The sequence below is a fragment of the Ictalurus punctatus genome, chromosome 22, assembly GCF_001660625.3.
Source record: "Ictalurus punctatus breed USDA103 chromosome 22, Coco_2.0, whole genome shotgun sequence".
Lineage (NCBI taxonomy): Eukaryota > Metazoa > Chordata > Actinopteri > Siluriformes > Ictaluridae > Ictalurus > Ictalurus punctatus.
This window is the reverse complement of record NC_030437.2, coordinates 2,435,612-2,456,855: the sequence shown is the minus strand read 5'-3', so window position 1 is coordinate 2,456,855 and position 21,244 is coordinate 2,435,612. Positions and strand designations below refer to the sequence as shown.

Here is a 21,244-nt window from a genome sequence, read left to right as displayed (position 1 = left end):
GTGTGAAACGAACTCTATGTATACAGTGACGCTGAGCATGTTGGTCTTTAATGGGATGCAGTCCGGTCTGTACTGTAGTGCTGTACGTGAAATCTGATCTGATCAGAGCAGAGCAAGGACGGGGCTGTCCCAACATGAAAGTCCCTTCCTGCCCACACTTACTACTGCACTCACATTAGGGGAAGGGTGGAGGGGGCTGGCGGTCGGGTTGGGAAACTGAGTGCTGGGAAGATGGTTGCCAGATTCACTGTGGATTTGTGCTTTACTCTGCATATTTAAGAAGATGAAGAATAATCTTTATATTTCGAGCCATTTTCATGCCCACTGTACCAAGGCAAACAGATTTAAAATTTAAATAATAATAATAATAATAAAAAAAATGTTCAGAAATTTTTTTATCATGAAATATTGTGTATTATTTATATTTGGCCATACAATAATATATTTACACACAAGCAAAAACTGTAAAAATTCAAATAAAATAAATGATCTGCCGTGCCAGATCAACTGCCGATGTTGTTTCAAGCTTTATTCGAACCGTGTTTTCCCAAACACCGAACTCCCTCTCGACAAGACCCCTTTGCTGCAATGTGGGAGGTGTTGTATCATTTCAGAACTGGTGTTGAAGGGTTCAGGACAGGGGTCATCAGGTAGGTATGACCGGGGTATCCATAGTCACCGACTAGGTGTCCCTGAAACAGAGGTGGAGGAGGCAGAGGTGGCGGTCATGTGTAGATCCTGTTGGTGATTTGGGATTTCTCATCACACACAACCTGAACGTTGATGGAACAATAGCCCTTCCTGTTGCGAAACAGCTCTCCATTTTCTCCACCTGGGTTTGGAATGGGAATGTGAGTGCAGTCAATTGCTCTTATAACTCCTGGAAAACCAGATCTTCTATAAAATCCAGCAGATGTTTCTCCTGTTGGGGCGGGTCCAAAAAATAAACTGATTTTTAAAGGCTGCAATTGACGACGAAACTCTTCCGACAGTTTTGCTCGCAGAAACGACCAGTAACGTAACGCGCAAGGCCGTTAAAAGCTGGAGCATGGGGTGGGTTGGCTGCATTTCGGTCACTGCTATGTCTAATCCAGGTTTAAATTTTTTTTTTTCAATTTAATCTAACCAAAGCACCATCATAAAACTCAACAGGATTGAGACGGTCCCTTATTTTTCTGCAAGGAACTCATTCGTTTTCTCCAAGCCACCAAACACTGTACGTGTTGCCATTCTGACCATTTAACCCTCCTCGATAGCAAGTTTAACTTTAATCCCTAACTGAAAGGCAAAGTGATGGAGCAATGAGATTATAGTTAATCCAGGTTTATGGTGAAATGAAACCCAGGATTAAAGTGAAGGTTAAAACTGCTTATTTTTAAACCAGGTTTAAAGTTTGGTGCAGCAGAAATATAAGAAAAACCTTTTATTATACTGCATTATTATTGTTCATTATTTGATGTTTTAATACCAAGAGAGAAGTACATATTTGAAGTCTGAAGTACGTTTATGATCGTAACGTTTGAACCATGCGTCTACGGTCCCTGGGTCGCAACGCGTTCATCGCACCCTATGAAATATTCCACGTGAGATTGAGATTTGTATTTTTTTGCTACTCCTCCTAAAAGTTTTGTATAATCATTACAAAATGTGGCACTCGTTATTATTATTGTTGTTGTTGTTGTTGTTTTTAATTATGTCAATCTGGCAACCCGGGACAAGGGACAACGTCATACACATGTGAAACCCCAGAGCAGAAAAGGTCCCTTTAAAAGCCAAACACAGAGCACTGAGCTCAGAGGAGCTGGTGAGAGGCAAGAGCTCACACACACACCCACACACACACACACACACACACGCACGCACGCGCGCGCACACACATACAAAGAAAAACCCAAGACAGACATCAGGACCAGAGCTGTTGGAGGTTTAAGGCTGTCTTTCAGATGTTCTTTAGAAGACGTCAGTGACACGAGTACAGAGACAAAGACATGGTAAGTTTCGTTCTCCTTTCCTTCTCAGTCTTCCACTCTATCCTTTCATTTATATGTCAGATCGCACTCTCTTTTTTTTTTTACTCATTTGCAAAACACACACACACACACACACACACAGAGCTGACAGCTGAGCAGCTGACAGCTGTTGCCTGTATGTAAAATAATAAGTGGGCAATTAGAGTTACATAAGGACTGGATGCTAGTGCAAGTCATACTCTTCTCACACACACCACACACACACACACACACACACACACCCCACAGGGTTTATTTACTGCAGATGGTCTCATGCTTCAGCCAGATGAATGCCGGACGATGTTCATGTCGCATCTTTATCTTAAGTCTACAGGTTTATCTTTCTGAGGAGTATTGGGAGGGGGAGGGGGGCTTTCTTGAAACACCGAGTTGGCTCTTAGATAACGTGTGATGATGAGATGAGCTGCATGCAACGGGAGCTTAAAGACTATCTGGGAAAAAAGAAAAGAAAGAGAGGAATGGAAGTGAGGAAGGAAGCGATGGGAGGAAATGCTAAGACGGGCATATCCTGCCCTTGCCCACACATAGACTCACTACAGTCATTGTAATCCCTGGGGGTATTTAAAGGAAAACTCCACCCTGAGACATATTAAGGTATCCCCCATGTGTTCAGTGTTCCTGGTGCTGATATATCAGCTAATGCAGTGTTGTCTCGTTTCTAGCATCTCCACTCTATAGTGATTAGTGTGCGTAGTTTCTAGCATCTCCAGTTTATAGTGATTAGTGTGTGTAGTTTCTAGCATCTCCAGTTTATAGTGATTAGTGTGCGTAGTTTCTAGCATCTCCAGTTTATAGTGATTAGTGTGTGTAGTTTCTAGCATCTCCACTCTATAGTGATTAGTGTGTGTAGTTTCTAGCATCTCCAGTTTATAGTGATTAGTGTGTGTAGTTTCTAGCATCTCCAGTTTATAGTGATTAGTGTGTAGTTTCTAGCATCTCCAGTTTATAGTGATTAGTGTGTGTAGTTTCTAGCATCTCCAGTTTATAGTGATTAGTGTGTAGTTTCTAGCATCTCCAGTTTATAGTGATTAGTGTGTAGTTTCTAGCATCTCCAGTTTATAGTGATTAGTGTGTGTAGTTTGGAGCATCTCCAGTTTATAGTGATAAGTGTGTGTAGTTTGGAGCATCTCCAGTTTATAGTGATTAGTGTGTAGTTTCTAGCATCTCCAGTTTATAGTGATTAGTGTCTGTAGTTTCTAGCATCTCCAGTTATAGTGATTAGTGTGTGTAGTTTCTAGCATCTCCAGTTATAGTGATTAGTGTGTGTAGTTTGGAGCATCTCCAGTTTATAGTGATTAGTGTGTAGTTTCTAGCATCTCCAGTTTATAGTGATTAGTGTCTGTAGTTTCTAGCATCTCCAGTTATAGTGATTAGTGTGTGTAGTTTCTAGCATCTCCAGTTATAGTGATTAGTGTGTGTAGTTTCTAGCATCTCCAGTTTATAGTGATTAGTGTGCGTAGTTTCTAGCATCTCCAGTTTATAGTGATTAGTGTCTGTAGTTTCTAGCATCTCCAGTTATAGTGATTAGTGTGCGTAGTTTCTAGCATCTCCAGTTTATAGTGATTAGTGTGTAGTTTCAAGCATCTCCAGTTTATAGTGATTAGTGTGTGTAGTTTGGAGCATCTCCAGTTTATAGTGATTAGTGTGTGTAGTTTCAAGCATCTCCAGTTTATAGTGATTAGTGTGTGTAGTTTCAAGCATCTCCAGTTTATAGTGATTAGTGTGTGTAGTTTGGAGCATCTCCAGTTTATAGTGATTAGTGTGTGTAGTTTCTAGCATCTCCAGTTTATAGTGATTAGTGTGTGTAGTTTCTAGCATCTCCAGTTATAGTGATTAGTGTGTGTAGTTTCTAGCATCTCCAGTTTATAGTGATTAGTGTGTGTAGTTTCTAGCATCTCCAGTTATAGTGATTAGTGTGTGTAGTTTCTAGCATCTCCAGTTATAGTGATTAGTGTGTGTAGTTTCTAGCATCTCCAGTTATAGTGATTAGTGTGTGTAGTTTCTAGCATCTCCAGTTTATAGTGATTAGTGTGCGTAGTTTCTAGCATCTCCAGTTTATAGTGATTAGTGTGTAGTTTCTAGCATCTCCAGTTTATAGTGATTAGTGTGTGTAGTTTCTAGCATCTCCAGTTTATAGTGATTAGTGTGTATAGTTTCTAGCATCTCCAGTTTATAGTGATTAGTGTGTGTAGTTTGGAGCATCTCCAGTTTATAGTGATTAGTGTGTGTAGATTGGAACACCTCCAGTTTATAGTGATTAGTGTGTGTAGTTTGGAACACCTCCAGTTTATAGTGATTAGTGTGTGTAGTTTGGAACACCTCCAGTTTATAGTGATTAGTGTGTGTAGATTGGAACACCTCCAGTTTATAGTGATTAGTGTGTGTAGTTTGGAACACCTCCAGTTATAGTGTGTAGTAGTGTATAGTGTATAGTGTGTGTGTAGTTTGGAAGACAGTGCCATATATAGACTGATGATGATCGGTTTGTGTAGGGAACAGTGAAGAGTACACAATCATGCCCTCAGTGAACCAGAAAAACCTTTTATGGTTATGCGCCGTTAGGGGTTTTCATTATCGTAAAGCTCACCCTCGGTCATTTCCTGTTTTTAAGGCCCTGAGGCATCCATCATTTACAAGTAGCGAGGCAGCTAAATATGAAAGATGAGGCAGGTTGGATCGGATGTCGGTTCAGCTCCCGGCTGACCGTTTCCCGGCTCTTTGTCCGAGTGAACGAGTGTGTAGATTTCTCTCCGTCTGTTCCTCTGTATGGACAGTTCTATTTTCTGTGTACATTACACTGTTTGTGCTGCACGCTTGGGCATGTAATAATGAGAGAGGTCACGGTGGGTCAGCGTCCTTAAATGCCTCCATTTTAGAGTCATAAATCGACACCGCACTCACATTGAACACATTGTGAAGTTTAGATGGCACAGTGTAGCTCGGGCCTGCCCTGTCTTTTGTTTAGCCTGAGAAAGAGGGACACGAAACAAGGGCGCACATCCAGACTTGCATTCCGGGGTTTACAGCAACCAGCCTGGACGCCTTCCACCAAATCTGTTTCCAGTCTGTCCTCGCTGTGTTTAGGTTTTAAAGAAAAGAGACGTTTCTGCTGCATCACGCCTGTTTCGGCTAAAACCACAGACAACTATCTTAACACTTCTTGTTCGCTTTCAGTGTTGCGCGTTCGATTTATCACAGTTAAGGGACAAAAGGTGATTCGTTTTCCTTTAACAGCACGTTCACCAAGCGTTTTAATACTCTACAACTCTCTTGAAAAAAACAAGGAGCTGGAAAACTTTTAGCACTGACTGTTCCAAAACACTGACACTAGAACCCCTTCCCACAAATGTTAAATAAACACACCTATAAACAGAAAACGTATAAACACCACATCAACCTTTATATGGTTATATGAAACACATTCCAATCCTACTTTAATGTCCCCATTTCCCGGTTCCATTCTATTTTGCCTCTCTTACAATTCCTGTTTCAATACTTCTGTCCTGTTTCCTGTCCATCCTGTCCTCTAACGTCCTGGAACGTCCCAGGCACAGTTCCTCTTTCTTTTCCTGTCCTGTTTCCAATCCGGTAACAATTGCTGTTCCCCCAGTGATTTTACCGACCGTTTCCGTTTCCTGTTCCGCGTCCTCATAACATCTTTACATTTCGTATTTTCTGTTCTGTCTCGTTCCGTCATCTTGCTCTCGCTTTCACGATCGTGCGCAGGTTTCCTGCTTCCTGTTCACGTCCTGTCTTGTTGTCTCATCCCTTTTCCTAGTGTCTCGTCACGTTTTACCGTCTTGTCCTGTTTCCTTCTGCATCCGTCCGTTTTTACCATCCCGTCCTTCTGCACTTCCTGCTTCCTCGTCATGTCCCTATTTATCATCTTCACACTTTACCATCTTGTCCTATTTCCGTTATATTTTACCACTTTGCCATCTTTTCTCATTTCCCGTTTGCCTGTCATGTCCCACTTTTACCATATTTCTTCCATTTCTGGTCGTGTGTTTTTATCGTCTTGTCCCATTTCCTGCTATCCAGTTGTGTCCCAGTCTTGAGCTAATCGCTGATCCTGATGTATGTGTTCTGCACGTGTTCAGGAGAACGGGCATAGCCGGCTGCAGCAGGCTCAGCAGGACGTGGAGGAGGTTCGCGAGATCATGTTGGACAACCTGAACAAGGCCAGTGAGCGTGAGGGGAAACTGGGAGACCTGGAGAACAGAGCTGACCAGCTACTGGAACAGGTGAACAAAAACAATTCAAATTCAGTTCGATTTGTACAACGCTTTTAACAACGGTTAGCAGCTTTACACAAATGTATACATTTAGGATATACATGTTAAATTGATGAATGTATCACTAATGAGGAAATTTAGCAGAGGTGACGGCGATGAGGGAAAAACTCCCTGAGACGATATGAGGAAGAAACCCGGAGAGGAACCAGACTCAAAGGGGACCCGTCCTCATCTGGGTGAAAATGAATAGTGCAATTATAAATAATTCCCTTACTTAATTAACTGTGTACTACATGGTTAAAAAAAAAAAACAGCATCCAAACATCCAAGTTCACCACAACACTCTAGACTCGTGAACGTTTTACATCTGCTCCTTTACCTAAGAAAAAAACTATTCACAAAAAGCTTGACTAAACAAATGTTTTCAGCCTGGACTTAAACACTGAGACTGTGTCTGAGTCCCGAACACTAATAGGAAGACTGTTCCATAACTGTGGGGCTCTATAAGAGAAAGCTCTTCCTCCTGCTGTAGCCTTCGCTAGTCAAGGTACCAACAAACAGCCTGCACCTTCTGATCGAAGTAGGCGTGGCGGATCATAAAAGACCAAAAGGTCACTCAGGTCAATAGTAGTATTTTCTATGGGAGACAATGCAGTGTGGATAAGATCGGGGTGATGTGGTTGTATCTTCTGGTTCTAGTATGGACTCTTGCAGCTGCATTCTGGACTGTTTATACTCCTGCTGGAACATCCAGACAGTAAGGCATTAAAGTAATCCAACTGAACTAGTTTTTCTGCATCATGTAGTGACAATATATTTCTTATCTTAGAAATATTTCTGAGATGAAAGAAGACTATCCTAGTAATATTATCTACATGAGAGTCAAATGAAAGACTGGAGTCAATAATCACTACAAGGTCTTTTACTGCCGCACATGACGAAACGGCAAGTCCCTCCAGATCCTTACCCAGATGAGGACGGGTTCCCTTCTGAGTCTGGTTCCTCTCAAGGTTTCTTCCTCATATCATCTCAGGGGGTTTTTCGTCGCCACTGGCTTGCTCAATAGGGATAAATTCACACGCTTAAAATCTGTATCCCGTGTTAATATGTTTCTCTAAAGCTGCTTTGAGACAACGTCCGTTGTTATCCAAATCAAATTGAATTGAATTTACTATGTGATCAGGAAGCTTACTAGCTGCGCGTGGTGGTAGTACAATGCAGATCTTGACTGGTATATTTCTCAGATTATCACGAGTGCTCTCCTGAAAACCTGGACTGGATTTATTTTCTACTCTTATCCTTGTTCTTATTCTTATCTTATCATGTTGCCTGACTTTCTCTCTCACGTTTCCCAGAACAGTTTTGGGTGTTTTTTGGTACGCAAATCAGGAAGGCCGGTAAACACACTAATCAAGCTTTCTGGCCCTTAGCAAACAGTAGAGTTAATACGTCTTTCGACAGTTCCAAGGCTTAACAGGAAATGTCATATTGAAGTCTGTAAATACACTGTAGGTTGGGTTTATGGTAACAGAAGATTGTAGAAATTACATCCTGACTTTTTGCTGACGGTGTTAATTTTAGAACGTTATTTCCTTTTGTGATGAGATGAAGTGTGTGTGTGTGTGTGTGTGTGTGTGTGTGTGTGTGTGTGGGCGGGGGGTGGGGGACCGAGATTGGGCTCTGAGGTGAGTTAGTTTCCACAGGAACTTTGAGATAAAATGTGCTTAAAAATAAGCACATAAGATAAAAATCCTGCTACTGTAAAGTCCTACCTGTGATTATTATGCTTGGTGCAGTATTGTGTATCCATTCAATCCATATTTAGAGAAAAACCATCCAACCGCTACCTTCTCACCTTCACCTTGAAACCCACTGAGCACAAACTGAATGTCTGACAACATATTGTACCATCATGGACCATATTATTGTTCTTCTCTTCTATTTTTTTTTTCTTCTTTCCTTTCAGAGCAAGGTTTTTTCCAAAACCGCAAACCAAGTGAAGCGAAAAACACAGTGGGAGAACCTGAGGCTGAAGGTGATCCTGGGAGTCATCGTCGGAGTCATCGTGTTGGTCATCATCATCGTCCCGGTTGTCATATCTTCTTATAACAACACTTCTGTTTGATTAGCAAGAAGGAAGAGAAAATGAATTACTTTGGGGGGGTTTTTAGGCGGACTGCTCCGGAGTCGGTTCGTTTGTCAGAACGCAAACCCCGGGACTCTGTGTTTTGTCCTGTCTTAAAATCCCAGACTTGTGTGTTCAGGGGTAGATCCGATGGTACTGTGGATACTTGCTGCTGTCTCTGCTTTCATTTCTATGTCGAGTAACGTCTGTAACCGGCCTCTGTGCAGCCGCCTGAATAGTTAACCTGAACAATTGTGTGTCGGAGGAAGCGGCGGATAAAACTGGAGCGACGCTGAGCTGAAGGTGAAGAGCTTTCAGCAGCTGGAAACGTTGATGTTGGTCATACTGTTACTCTTTTTAAACTGAGGAATCGAACACTGTAGATACGATTGAAATGTATTGAATATGGATTACTGTGACAGGGTATTGCTATTGACGTCAGACACCCGGGACAGCTACAGACATGGTAGTGAAACCTAGACGGGGGAAAAAAACACCATGTGATTTTAGAAGTTTTTGAATTGTGGTTTAAGCACAAAGATTGTTAAAAATGCCGACCGCACCATTTTCCGCAATCACGGGTCTATCGTTAGAGGATCTTCAGCATATAATCCGACATATACGACACACTTTATTACAGAATTTGGCCAAGATGTTATTAGGATCTTGTCCAACGTGACTAAAACTGGCTTAAATGGGTGGAAATTTGTAGATTTTCCGTTTTAAAAAGCCACGTCCATTAACCAGTCAGAGCTGGAGAACCCTTGGGGAACCCTTTATTTTTTCTAAGAGCGCACGCTCTTTACATTAGTATCAATAAAAAATAACAGTTGTGACTCGATTGGAAGTTTTGTTGTTTTTTTGTCTGTAAAATTTAATAAACTGCCATGAAAAAAAAAATTCTACTCATTCAGTACTGCAAGCTGTGTTCTTCTTTAGCATCTGATGTTTCTAATCTTAATTTAGGGGCGTCTGTGGTTAATGCTCTGAAATAAAGCTGTTAAAAATAACGTGTTTTTTTAGTTGTCAGTTCATTGCTATAGGACGGATTTTACTTTACAACAATTTACAAAGTCCTATTTTTAACATGAAGACTTTCCCGCGGCGGAAAACCTACAGGAACTGCTTGACCTCTGTTCTTTCTCAGTCCTGACACCTGAGTCAGTCAGTCATTTTCTTTCTGAGCAGTGAATTTTGATTGGAAATTTGCATTTTACACATTATAACACCACACCCAACAACCCCAACAAGTAAGATGATTAGTGTTTACCGTCTACCTCTCCCCAGTCCACCTCCAGGGGGCGTACATCATTGAAGTAGGTAATAAATTGTTGCCATTTTCCCAAAAATGAGTCACCCCTGCCTCTGATGTTGTACTGGATTTTTTCATGTTTTAAAAAGAAGATTAAATCTCTAAGCCAGACTGATATAGAGGGGGTTGTGCAGAGATCCAAGATAACAGTATTCTGCGCCAAATAAGTAACGATGCAGAACCCACAACACTAGCTTGTTTATGGTTCAGAGGCTGACGCTGAGATGGAACACCAAAGATGGCAATTAAAGGACAGACATCCAATTTGATCTTAAGAACGTCGGACATAGTTTCAAAGAAAGAGTGCCAAAAGTTCTGCAGTTTGGGACAGAGTGCACACATATGACTGAGGTCACAGGGCGAAAGTTTGCATTTTTCACACGACAGGAACATTGGGATATATTTTAGACAGTTCACTCCTAGAGAGGTGAGCTCTGTGGACCACTTTAAACTGTATGAAACTGAGTCGAACACATGACGTGGTGGTACGGATATTATCTAACGCTCTGCCCCGGTAATCATCCTCAAGCTCCAGGCCCAATTCCTCTTCCCAAGCACTGATGGGTTTGATATTGTAAAAATCATCCTGTGACCAGATTGTTGCATATATCCGTGAAATAATGCCGCCCTTATGAGGATTCAGCTTGAACACCTATTCCCATGCAGACTTTGTAGGTAAGGAGGGAAAACCAGCGAATAGGGAGGAGACACAATGCCTCATTTGAAAGAAACGGAATACGTGAGACGGAGGCAGACTGAACGACGAGGATAATTCAGAAAAGTTTGCAAACACATTATTAATAAAAAGATCCTCAAAGCTTTTCAGACACTTCTTTTTCTTTCTGAGGGATGAGGTGGAAGGTAGCCTGGGAAGTTCCAGACATCTCCGCCGTCAGCCACAGACTCCAGCTCATCTTGGGGGATCCGAGACATTCTCAAGCCAACTGTGAGATATGATTTCTCCACTGAGTCGGGTGATCCTCACGTTCGTCCTACTGTTGTCAGGATGAATCCCGACAATGCCACGATCATGACCGAACTGGGACAAAACGGAGTAAAGAAAGAAGAAAACATTGTCCCAGTTATACTGATCTGTGGGAAGATATCAAACGAAAGACACAGAGTGACATTAATAAAGATCTCTCAGTGACTCCGTGGGTAAAAAAAAGAAAAAGAAAGAAAAGAACTTGACCTATCTCAGCAGGTCCTTACAACAGAAACAAGTCATTAATCAGTTCAGTACTGCCCCCTGCAGGCCAACCACAAAATTTTTAAAAATTAAAATACAGTAAAATAATTAAATTACAGTAAAATACAGTTTATTTACAGAGGTAGATGATTAGCCAATTAGAGTAGTGCATTGGTTTACCTTAAAATACCAGGAAATGGGACGTATGCTGGGATATCTAATGTTTTAACCAGGGGTGAGAATGGTAAAAATTCTCCTTGTGTCAACAGCTTAGTGCAAGCTTAGTGGATCATTTTCTGTTCCCTTTACTTTAGCTGCTAATAAAAACTTCTAAATGGATCATGTGCTATTCAAACCTATAAAACAATCAAGCTGGCCTTGGCAATCGGATTAAAGACCTTGGAGTGATTATTGACTCCAGCCTATCATCTGACGCTCATGTAGATAATATTACTAGGATAGTCTTCTTTCATCTCAGAAATATTTCTAAAATAAGAAACATATTGTCACTACATGATGCGGAAATACTAGTTCATGCATTCGTCACCTCTAGATTAGATTACTGTAATGCCATACTGTCTGGATGTTCCAGTAGGAATATAAATAAGCTCCAGTTAGTCCAGAATGCAGCTGCTAGAGTCCTAACTAGAACTAGAAGATACGACCATATCACACCAATATTATCAATACTGCACTGGCTCCCAGTAAAATCTCGCATTAATTATAAAATACTCTTATTAACCTATATAGCACGAAATGGTCTCGCGCCACAATATCTAAGCGACCTTTTGGTTTTATATGATCCGCCACGCCTACTTAGATCAAAAGATGCAGGCTATCTGACGGTACCTCGAATAGTGAAGGCTACAGCAGGGGGAGGAGCTTTCTCTTATAGAGCCCCACAGTTATGGAACAGTCTTCCTATTAGTGTTCGGGACTCAGACACAGTCTCAGTGTTTAAGTCTAAGCTTAAAACGTATTTGTTTACTCAAGCCTACCCTGACTAGATTCTGTTCTACTACTTCGCAGTCATAATTATCTTTTTTCTCCCTCTCTCCTTTCGCCGAGCCCCACACGAATTTATGGAGATACTAGAGATCCAGATCCTTTCTGCCTCTGGATGGAGCTCAAATCTTCTTTAATTCCAGACTGCTGGGACTATGGCTGCTCCTAACGCCATACAGACTTCATATAAATCCATAATGAACTTTTTCACACTATCTGTTGTTACCCAGATGAGGATGGGTTCCCTTCTGAGTCGGGTTCCTCTCAAGGTTTCTTCCTCTTAAAACATCTTAGGGAGTTTTTCCTTGCCACCGTCGCCACTCAGTGGCTTGCTCAGTTGGGATAAATTCACACCTTTAATATCTGTATACCGTGTTGATATTTCTGTAAAGCTGCTTTGAGACAATGTCTATTGTAAAAAGCGCTATACAAATAAAATCGAATTGAACTGAATTGAATCGGATGATGGGTTGAATCCGGTTTGCTACCTTCAATCTGGCAACCTGTCACATACGCAGGTACCCAACCACGTGATTTAAAAAAAAAAAAACAACGGTGTATCATTTAAATTACACACGAAGCTCTGGGCTCAGAGATCTGGAGAGCGTTTCAGAGAGAAGAATCTGTCAAGACAAGAACTCAGAGTTCATAGAGACGAGCTTAAGGGACAGAAATCAGGTTCAGAGCTGCTGGCTGTCTTTCAGACCTTCTTCGGAAGGAACCTGTCAAGACAAGAAGACAAACATGGTAAAGTAATTTTTCTTTATAATATCCACTTTGCTTTAGTTTCACTTTCTCTACTTCCATAAACCTATACTGTGAATTGAATTGCTGTGAAATGCTTGAAGCATCTTCAGGTATGCAGGTCTATGCAGGTCTGTGCAGGTCTGTGCATGTTTATATGCACCCTTCAACATCTATACAACTGAGGTACGGTTAAGAGACAGATAACTCGTGTCTTCTTTTACAGAATATTCACACTCACCGGCCACTTTAATAGAAACACCTGTACAGATCACCTGCACAGCTGCTCTTTCAGGCAATTATCCAGTCAGCCAATCGTGTTGTAGCAGCACAGTGTATAAGATCATAAAGATACAGGTCAAGAGCTTTAGTTAACGTTCACATCACACATCAGCATGGGGGGGGGGAAATGTTATCTCAGTGACTTTGAGAGTGGCATGGTTGATGGTGACAGGCAGGGATACGGGGTTTCTGTCTATACTATAACAATACACTTTGATTCAGTTTTTAACAGTAGGAACTGTGAGAGGCATGTAATGACGCTCACATATTCATGGCACAAGGACAAAGATGGGTGTGGCTTGTGGGTGAAGTATTCAAAATAGAACAGGCTTTGCAAGTGTAAAAAAAAAAAAATTTGAGCTGAATATGAATCATGTTTTGTGCAGTTTAAATGTGTGACGTGTCAGGCTTAGCAAAAAAAAGATAATACGGTGCATTTCACTGTGTTATGCGCTAAAATGTTGAGACGTCATATGACGATGTGTTTATAGTGAATCAAATGGAAATTCACATGGGACAGATTCAATTATGGGACGAATCACATGGGAAGAAAACGAATCGTGATAAACCATGAGTGAAAACTGAATCGTGAAAATTGAATCATGTGAGAAATCACATGGGGGGGGGGTGAATCAAATGACAAATGAATCAAGTAAAAAATCATGTGGGAAAAAATGAATCAAATGAAATGCGAATCTTGTCCAAATTCACGTGGACAAAAAATGATCGTAAATAATCACATCTGAAAATTGGGGAGAAAAAAAATGAATCAAATGAATCGTAAGAAATAATGCGGAAAAAATGAATCGCAAACAAAATCACAAAAAAAATTAATCGAATGAAAAAATGAATCACGTGAAAACCAATTAAGTGTGTGAAAAATCACGTATAAAAAAAAGAATCGTAAAAAATTTTGTGTGAAAATAAACGAATCGCTAACATTACTGCAGTTAGCGAGCTGATTTGACTAGCACTGTTATGAGTCCTTTAAATAAAGAAAACAAATTGAGGATCACATTTATATCATATGTTTTTGCACATCTAATGTATATCATGGCCAAATCCGATATTAGGTCAGGCTTTAATAATAGGAAACGTGGATGATTAAAAGCGTCCTCCTCGGCAGTAATCATCACTGGGTCCTGAAATGCAAGTTTTTCCACATAGCACACTTCAATCTTCCACCACATCAGTAAGGGTGTCATGGAGATGGTTTCTCTGCCTGGGCTACTTTGCCAGGGTTCGGTCTTTCGTTACAAAATGAATAGTGGGCGAGACATTGTCATAACATCCGACATTTTGTACATTTTTGAAAATGAAAGAATCCGTTTAAAAAGAAACCGCTCAGTGTTGTTAAGGGAAATCTCCCATCAGTGACTGGTGCAGGTGGAGGAAGCTCGGCCCTGGGACTCCTGTGATCTACATGCTGTTTATCGATCAAATGTTACACGCGTGTGATGATGTCAGACTTGTGTGTGTATACTCAGCATTTTCCCCCGGTGTGTGCCGTGTTTGTGCTCAGGAGAAGGGAAAAGGCCAGCTGCAACAGCTTCAGGAGGATGCGGACCAGGTTGTGGTCATCATGCAGAAGAACTTCAACAAGGTCGGAGAGCGTGAGGAAAAGCTAGAGGAACTGGACAAGAGAGCTGATGCGCTGTTAGAGACTGTAAATATGAACCTTCTGAACGCTCTCGTGTGTTTGGGTTTTATAGAAACTATCTTTAAACAGTTATTATCGAGTTCAACCAAACATCATCTACTCAGCTTTAGATGTAGTCGTAGTTACTGTATGTGGGTCGCCAAAATGTCCGCCATGCTCCTGCGCTGTCGTCGTCTTCATCATCATCATCATCATACTGCTCTCGCAGTAGTGAAACTGTACCTAGCCTATAATTGAAAACATGTGATCTGGAATCTTCAGTGATTCTGTTCATATTTTTCACAGGGCAAGCAGTTTCGAAAGTCAACAAGGAAACTGAAACAGAAGACGGAAACCGAGAACGCCAGATTGCGATGTAAGAACTGGAGGGTGATCGCTGGAGTAGTTGCTCTGATCATCATTATCACCATTGTCATCATTATCATCATTGCAGTATTGTGGCCGCGGTAAGAACGGAGACTCTGGGTAAAACAGCCAGAGAAGATGAACTGATGGGATTAACAGCTATTGAAGCGACTCAGGAGTGTTTTTTTCTTTTGTTCTGGGTTAAAATGTGTGTTCGGATGTTTGCACCAGCATTACAATACATGTGAACACTTTCTTCTGCTCCAGCCTAGGGTTAGTATAAGGGTTAGGGTTAGGATTAGGGTTAGGGTTAGTATTAGGGTTAGGGTTAGTATAAGGGTTAGGGTTAGTATAAGGGTTAGGGTTAGGATTAGGGTTAGGGTTAGTATTAGGGTTAGGGTTAGTATAAGGGTTAGGGTTAGGATTAGGGTTAGGGTTAGTATTAGGGTTAGGGTTAGGATTAGGGTTAGGGTTAGGATTAGAGTTAGGATTGGGGTTTGGATTAGGGTTAGGATTTGGATTAGGGTTAGGATTTGGATTAGGGTTAGGGTTAGGGTTAGGATTTGGATTACGGTTTGGATTAGGGTTAGGATTTGGATTAGGGTTAGGGTTAGGATTTGGATTAGGGTTTGGATTAGGGTTAGGATTTGGATTAGGGTTAGGGTTAGGGTTAGGATTAGGATTAGGGTTAGGATTAGCAAGGCTTTGATGTGTTTATAGTTTTATATAAAGATGTGTGACCTTTTGTGCTAAATATTACTTTTTATCTGGAGTCTCAAGGTTTTCTCTTCATGTCGTCTTTGTAAAATATGCTCTGAATGAATTCATTAAACACTTCAGTCTACATTATTCGCCTCTGACACTGCAGAACTACAAGCGGCAAACTTGTAAAACTTGCCCATGGTGAAATCGTGTCTGGTTAACCAGGGGAGCAGTGGTGGTGGTGGTGGGGGCAGTGGTGGCTTGGCGGTTAAGGTTACTTAAGGGTTACTGATCAGAAGTTCGGGGGGGTTCCAGCCCCAGCACAAACCACAGCTGCCACTGTTGGGCCCTTGAGCAACGCCCTTAACCCTCTCTGCTCCAGGGGGCGCTGTATCATGGCTGACCCTGCACTCTGACCCCAACTTCATAACATGCTGGGGTATGCGAAGAAAAGAATTTCACTGCGCTGTAATGTACACGTGACCAATAAAGACTCGTTGTCAAAAGCACGGATGACAGACGGATTTGAAAAAACAAAAACAAAACAAAACAAAGCTCACGTCATGCGTACTGAATGGGACGCCAGTCCATGCTCACGCATTCACACACTCGTCCACGCCTAGGGGCAATTTATCAGAAACAGTCCACAGCCCCGGCATGCCATTTTTTGAGAAGTGAAAGTAAAAATTGAGAACTTGGAGGGAGCCCCTGCAGACACGAGGAGAACATGCGGGGGGGGGGGGGGGGGGGGGGGGGGGGGTTGTTGTTGTTTTTCACAATAAACCCCAGGCGTCTGAGGAAAGAAGCAGCTGTAAAATTACTTGCTCGCATTCTTATCATGGAACACCGCTTCGCTACAATACTGCACGTCATTTGATTTGAATAATCGATTTTCAACAAAAACAAAACTTTTTCTGGGGGCATAAATATAAGAAACACAACCAACATTTAAAGGTTTGTCACACAGCACGACAAAGAAACGTGTTTTAAGCTTGTTTACTCATGTGGGAATGACCTCGGGTGACCTCGTTTTTGAATAAGTGGGTTTAAAAAAAAAATCCTCTGTGCCGTCAGAGGAAAACAGTAACTCCGCCTCATCGCGCTGCTGCTGCATCGTTGATTATTTTCCTTCAGCAGCATGATGAACACCAGCATGGTGTTTCATTCCTCACTGGACACCGCAGCAGCGCTTCAAGGAGAAGTCGAAAGGAGAACTGATATCATGCGGTGATACAGAACCTGGAAAAGATGCTAAGGGTTTTTTTGTGTTTAAAACAGCGAATGTTTTAAAACCGAACACATTAATATCGTCTTTGTGTGAAAGACTGGTATTTTCAATCAAAGCGTTTTTTTTCTTCTTCTTGGTCCAATTGACTTTTCACACGTCAATAAAATTAAGGCGTGACCTCACTGACGTCAGGGACGTGAGGCGGAGTTAGATGCAAAGTACGGGCTTTTTTTTAACGTAGAGATACATCCAAAAAACGGGTCACACAACGACGACAACAACAAACGACAGAAGCTTGGCAGCGGGTGCGTCTCAATCAGCGTCCCTCGGTCAGTAGTTCAGGGCGCTGATCAGCGAGTCGGCCATTTTGAGGGGTTTCTCAACCGCACCGGAAAAACCGGCGAGCGTCCATGCTCGCTCTGTTCCCTTACAGGAAGTGACGTCATGTTTTCTGACGCTCGAAAAAAAAACAAACAAAATGGGACGATCTCTCAGCCGACTTCGTCTACAAATGTGATCGGCTTGTTATCGTCGTTGTTTCGCTCTCGAATGATACACGATTTTGAACGTTATTTGACGTTCTGTGTACGTTCTGTTTGAGTCTAACGACTTCTAAGTGTTTAACGATGTGAAGGAAGTTCTTCTTCAAGCGATCCTGCTTCGAGCACCGTGACGGAAACGCTTGGGATTAATTAAGCGAGCTAATTTGATGACATTTTTTTAAATCACCATGATGACGCAGAGTGCTTTATTCCTTACGTAACGGTGCTGAACTATGATCTGATATGAAGAGGAATACAGTAACACATTATGAAGATGTTTACAGTTTCGAATCCTTTCCTACAGGCGGAAATGCCCGAGTGAGCCAACGCTCCAGTCCTCCGCGCTGAGACACTGGGTTTCCCCTGCTCGGGGATTTTCCCGTGTGCACTGGTACTGAAGAAAGTGAAAGTGTAAATGTAGCTGAAGAACAATGCTACCCTGAACACACACACACACACACACACACACACACACAGAAGTGTGACACATACAGAACAGGGTTGCCAGATTGACAGTTTTTTGTGGAACATTATTTACGCAGATTATAGTACATTACATTACATTTATTCACTTAGCAGACGCTTTTATCCAAAGCGACTTACGAATGAGAAAGATACAAGCAAAGCGATATCAAGCAGAGAACAATACAATAAGTGCTACCATACGAGATCCGTTAATTGAATTCCAGAAGAAGCAAAGTGCACAGAGTAGAGGTGTAAGTGCATTTATTTTTTATTATGAGTTGGTTAAGTGTTCAGGGAAGACGTGGGTCTTTTAGCTGTTTTTTGAAGACGGTGAGAGATTCTGCGGTCCGGATTGATATTGGGAGTGCATTCCACCACTGAGGAACAGTTAGTGTGAAGGCTTTGGAAAGGGACCTAGCGCCACGCTGAGTTGGAACTGCTAAACGTCGGTCGCTAATCGATCGCAGATTGCGAGAGGGAACGTAGGCCTTCAGGAGAGAGTTGAGGTAGGAGGGTTCTGTTCCAGACAAGGTCTTGTAGGTGAGCATCAAGGCCTTGAACTTGATGCGGGCGGATACAGGAAGCCAGTGGAGGGAGATGAAGAGGGGTGTGACGTGGGTTCTCTTGGGCTGGTTGAAGACGAGGCGCGCTGCAGCATTCTGAATCATCTCAAGGGGTTTGATGGAGCTGCTGGGAGGCCTGAAAGCAGTGAGTTGCAGTAGTCCAGTTTAGAGATAACAAGAGCCTGGACTAGTATCTGTGCACCCTGTTCGGTGATGTAGGGTCGGATTTTCTTGATGTTGTAAAGGATGAACCTACAGGACCGTGCAGTTGCTGAGATGTGGTCTGTAAAGGTCAAGCCATTATCAAGAATCACCCCAAGGTTCCTGGCCGTCCTGGTTGGCTTGAGTGTGAGTGAGCCGAGCTGTACAGTGAGGTCGTGGTTGATTGAGGGACAGGCTGGGATGACGAGAAGCTCAGATTTTGCCAGGTTAAGTTTAAGACCCCTGTGAATAGTAAATTCATATAAATATAAATAAATAATACATCATTAATAATATTCCGTTAAGTGAATGCGTTAATTTGCTTTCGCTTTGTTAAATGCTATTGAAATGAAGAAAGGCCTGGGTAATGAATCGTATCGTTCGCTTATTAATACTATCAAAGGCAATTAATGAAACTACTGAAATTCATGTCGCTTTATAAAGTGCTGTTTAAATGCTTTAACACCGTGTGTACAGAGAATATTTACATCTGATTATTTATTTATTTATTCGTTCATTCATTCAAATTCATCATTTCCCCCGACCTATTTAGTCGATATGGGTTCATATGCATTTTAATATTATTTTATAAATAACTATGATTATCATCTGGGAGGTTTTTCATTGGACACTAAGACAATAACCCTAGTTATCCTTTTAGATGAGTACATTTTTTCTAATACGTATCGGACTGAGTGTGTGATATCACTGCACCGTGCGAGGTCAAGGTCTGGAGTCTGACACAATTGCCCTGAAATCATCAATTTGGCAACCCAGATAGGGGCGTGACACACACACACACACACACATGGGGAACATGCACAAGGTTAAAAAGATTTCTTTAATAATCAAACACACCTACATGCTCACAGGATAACAACCCCACACACACACACACACACACACACACACACACACACAAGGAAATAAAGAGAAAAGGGGCAGCGCTTGGGATCAGAACTTCAGGAGGTTCAGTGCTGCCTTTCAGATGTCCTTCAGCAGTCCGTAACGAGAGTGCAGAACAATCATGGTAAGTTTTTCCTTCTTCTCTCCTCTCCTTTCCTCTTCTCCTTTCATTCCTTCATGCACTTTTCAGTCACTCGGTGCGGGACAGGATATTAAACACGTTTCACCGTAGAGATGCTCTGGCTCAACGCTCGTAATAATCTGAATACACTTTCCCCACACAACTGTTAGTATTTAAGATATGACAGAAAACGTCTTTTTCTCCTCAATTACGTTTTCTCTGCTGTACTAATGTTCTCCACTTTCCTGGAGAACATTAAAAAAAATGAGTCACAGCAAACACCTGCTTCCTCCACCGCTGCGTGATGTGTGAACTCTAAAGGAAAATGTCAGGACATCTGTCCGTGATCTGAATCTCAAGAGACGGTGAGTCATGCAGCAAGACGACGAGCCTAAACACACGAGTCGTTCTACCAAAGAACGGTTAAAGAAGAATAAAGTGAATGTTCTGGAACGGCCGAGTCAAAGTCCTGACCTTAATCCAGTAGAGATGTTGTGGAAGAACCTGAAGCATCAGTTCATGTGAGGAAACCCACCAACATCCCAGAGTCGAAGCCGTTCTGCACTGAGGAACGGGATGAAACTCCTCCGAGCCGATGTGCAGGACCGATCAACAGCTACCGCAAATGAGGAAGTCACACCAGATACTGAAAGCAAGGACTCATGTGAGGTTTTAGATCACATTCATGCAGAAATCTAGAAAAATTCTAGAACTTTCAAGCACCTTTATAGCAAGTACAAAATAAACCATTGACTCCTCCTTCTCTCTCTCTCAGTTTCCTAGTTACTACTGTTGTCCATCCGCTAACGTGTGGGTCGTGTTTGTGTGTTCAGGAGGAACAACAGAGCCTGCTGCAGAATCTTCATCAGGACTTGGAGGATGTTGTGGTCGTCATGCAGGAGAACGTGAGGAAGGCCAGAGAGCGCGGCGAAAACCTTGAAGAGCTGGACCACAGAGCCGACGAGCTGCTCAAGTGTGTAGGTGTGATTTATTTTACTGATTTTTTCCCCCTAAACGCTTATGAATATACACTCACGAGGATACCGGAGACGCGTTCCTGCTGTAATCATAAAGACTGCCCTGTTGCTCATCTCATGCCTCTAATGATTCATAACCTCACTCTCCCAGAAGTGGACCGATTCCCTTTTTGAGTTTCCGAGGTTTCTTCCTCATGTCGCTTCGTGGTGATGTGGTCCTTAATCTTCTGATTGTGCTTCTCTTTTTCAGAGTAGGAGATTCGGCAGGACCACATCGAATCTGAACGGAAATCAGCATCAGAGGAAAGTGACTTTGAAAGTGATTTGTTGCGCAGCTTTTTTCATCCTCATCGCCGTCGTCCTCATCGTCGTCATCATCGCGACCCGTAATCACTGGATCTGACGACGACGAAGACGAAGACGAGACGAGCTTGCGGATTTGATTTATCCTCGAGACGTGTCTTCAGACGTCGCACGCTCCCGCTCTTGAACACGCATAAACAGCCGTGCGATCGAGCTGCTTCCTGTGAAACACTATTAGCGCAAAAGCTAACGACGAGCTAGGGACAAAGCTAGCACACGGTGTAGTGCGAACTCATTTTATTCTCAATT

General features: G+C 42.1%; 2 protein-coding genes across 2 annotated transcripts; both read left to right on the top strand.

Moving 5' to 3' along the window:
• Positions 1-1,790: 1,790 nt before the first annotated feature.
• On the top strand, positions 1,791-9,400 carry vamp5 (vesicle-associated membrane protein 5). Its single transcript, XM_017451987.3, has 3 exons — positions 1,791-1,991; positions 6,131-6,274; positions 8,232-9,400. Exons 1-3 carry the CDS (start codon positions 1,989-1,991, stop codon positions 8,388-8,390), a joined length of 306 nt encoding a protein of 101 aa, XP_017307476.1. The 5' UTR covers positions 1,791-1,988; the 3' UTR covers positions 8,391-9,400.
• A 3,056-nt stretch (positions 9,401-12,456) lies between these two features.
• Positions 12,457-15,776, top strand: LOC108255780 (vesicle-associated membrane protein 3). Its single transcript, XM_017451986.3, has 3 exons — positions 12,457-12,643; positions 14,445-14,588; positions 14,868-15,776. Exons 1-3 carry the CDS (start codon positions 12,641-12,643, stop codon positions 15,030-15,032), a joined length of 312 nt encoding a protein of 103 aa, XP_017307475.1. The 5' UTR covers positions 12,457-12,640; the 3' UTR covers positions 15,033-15,776.
• The last annotated feature ends 5,468 nt before the right edge of the window (positions 15,777-21,244 follow it).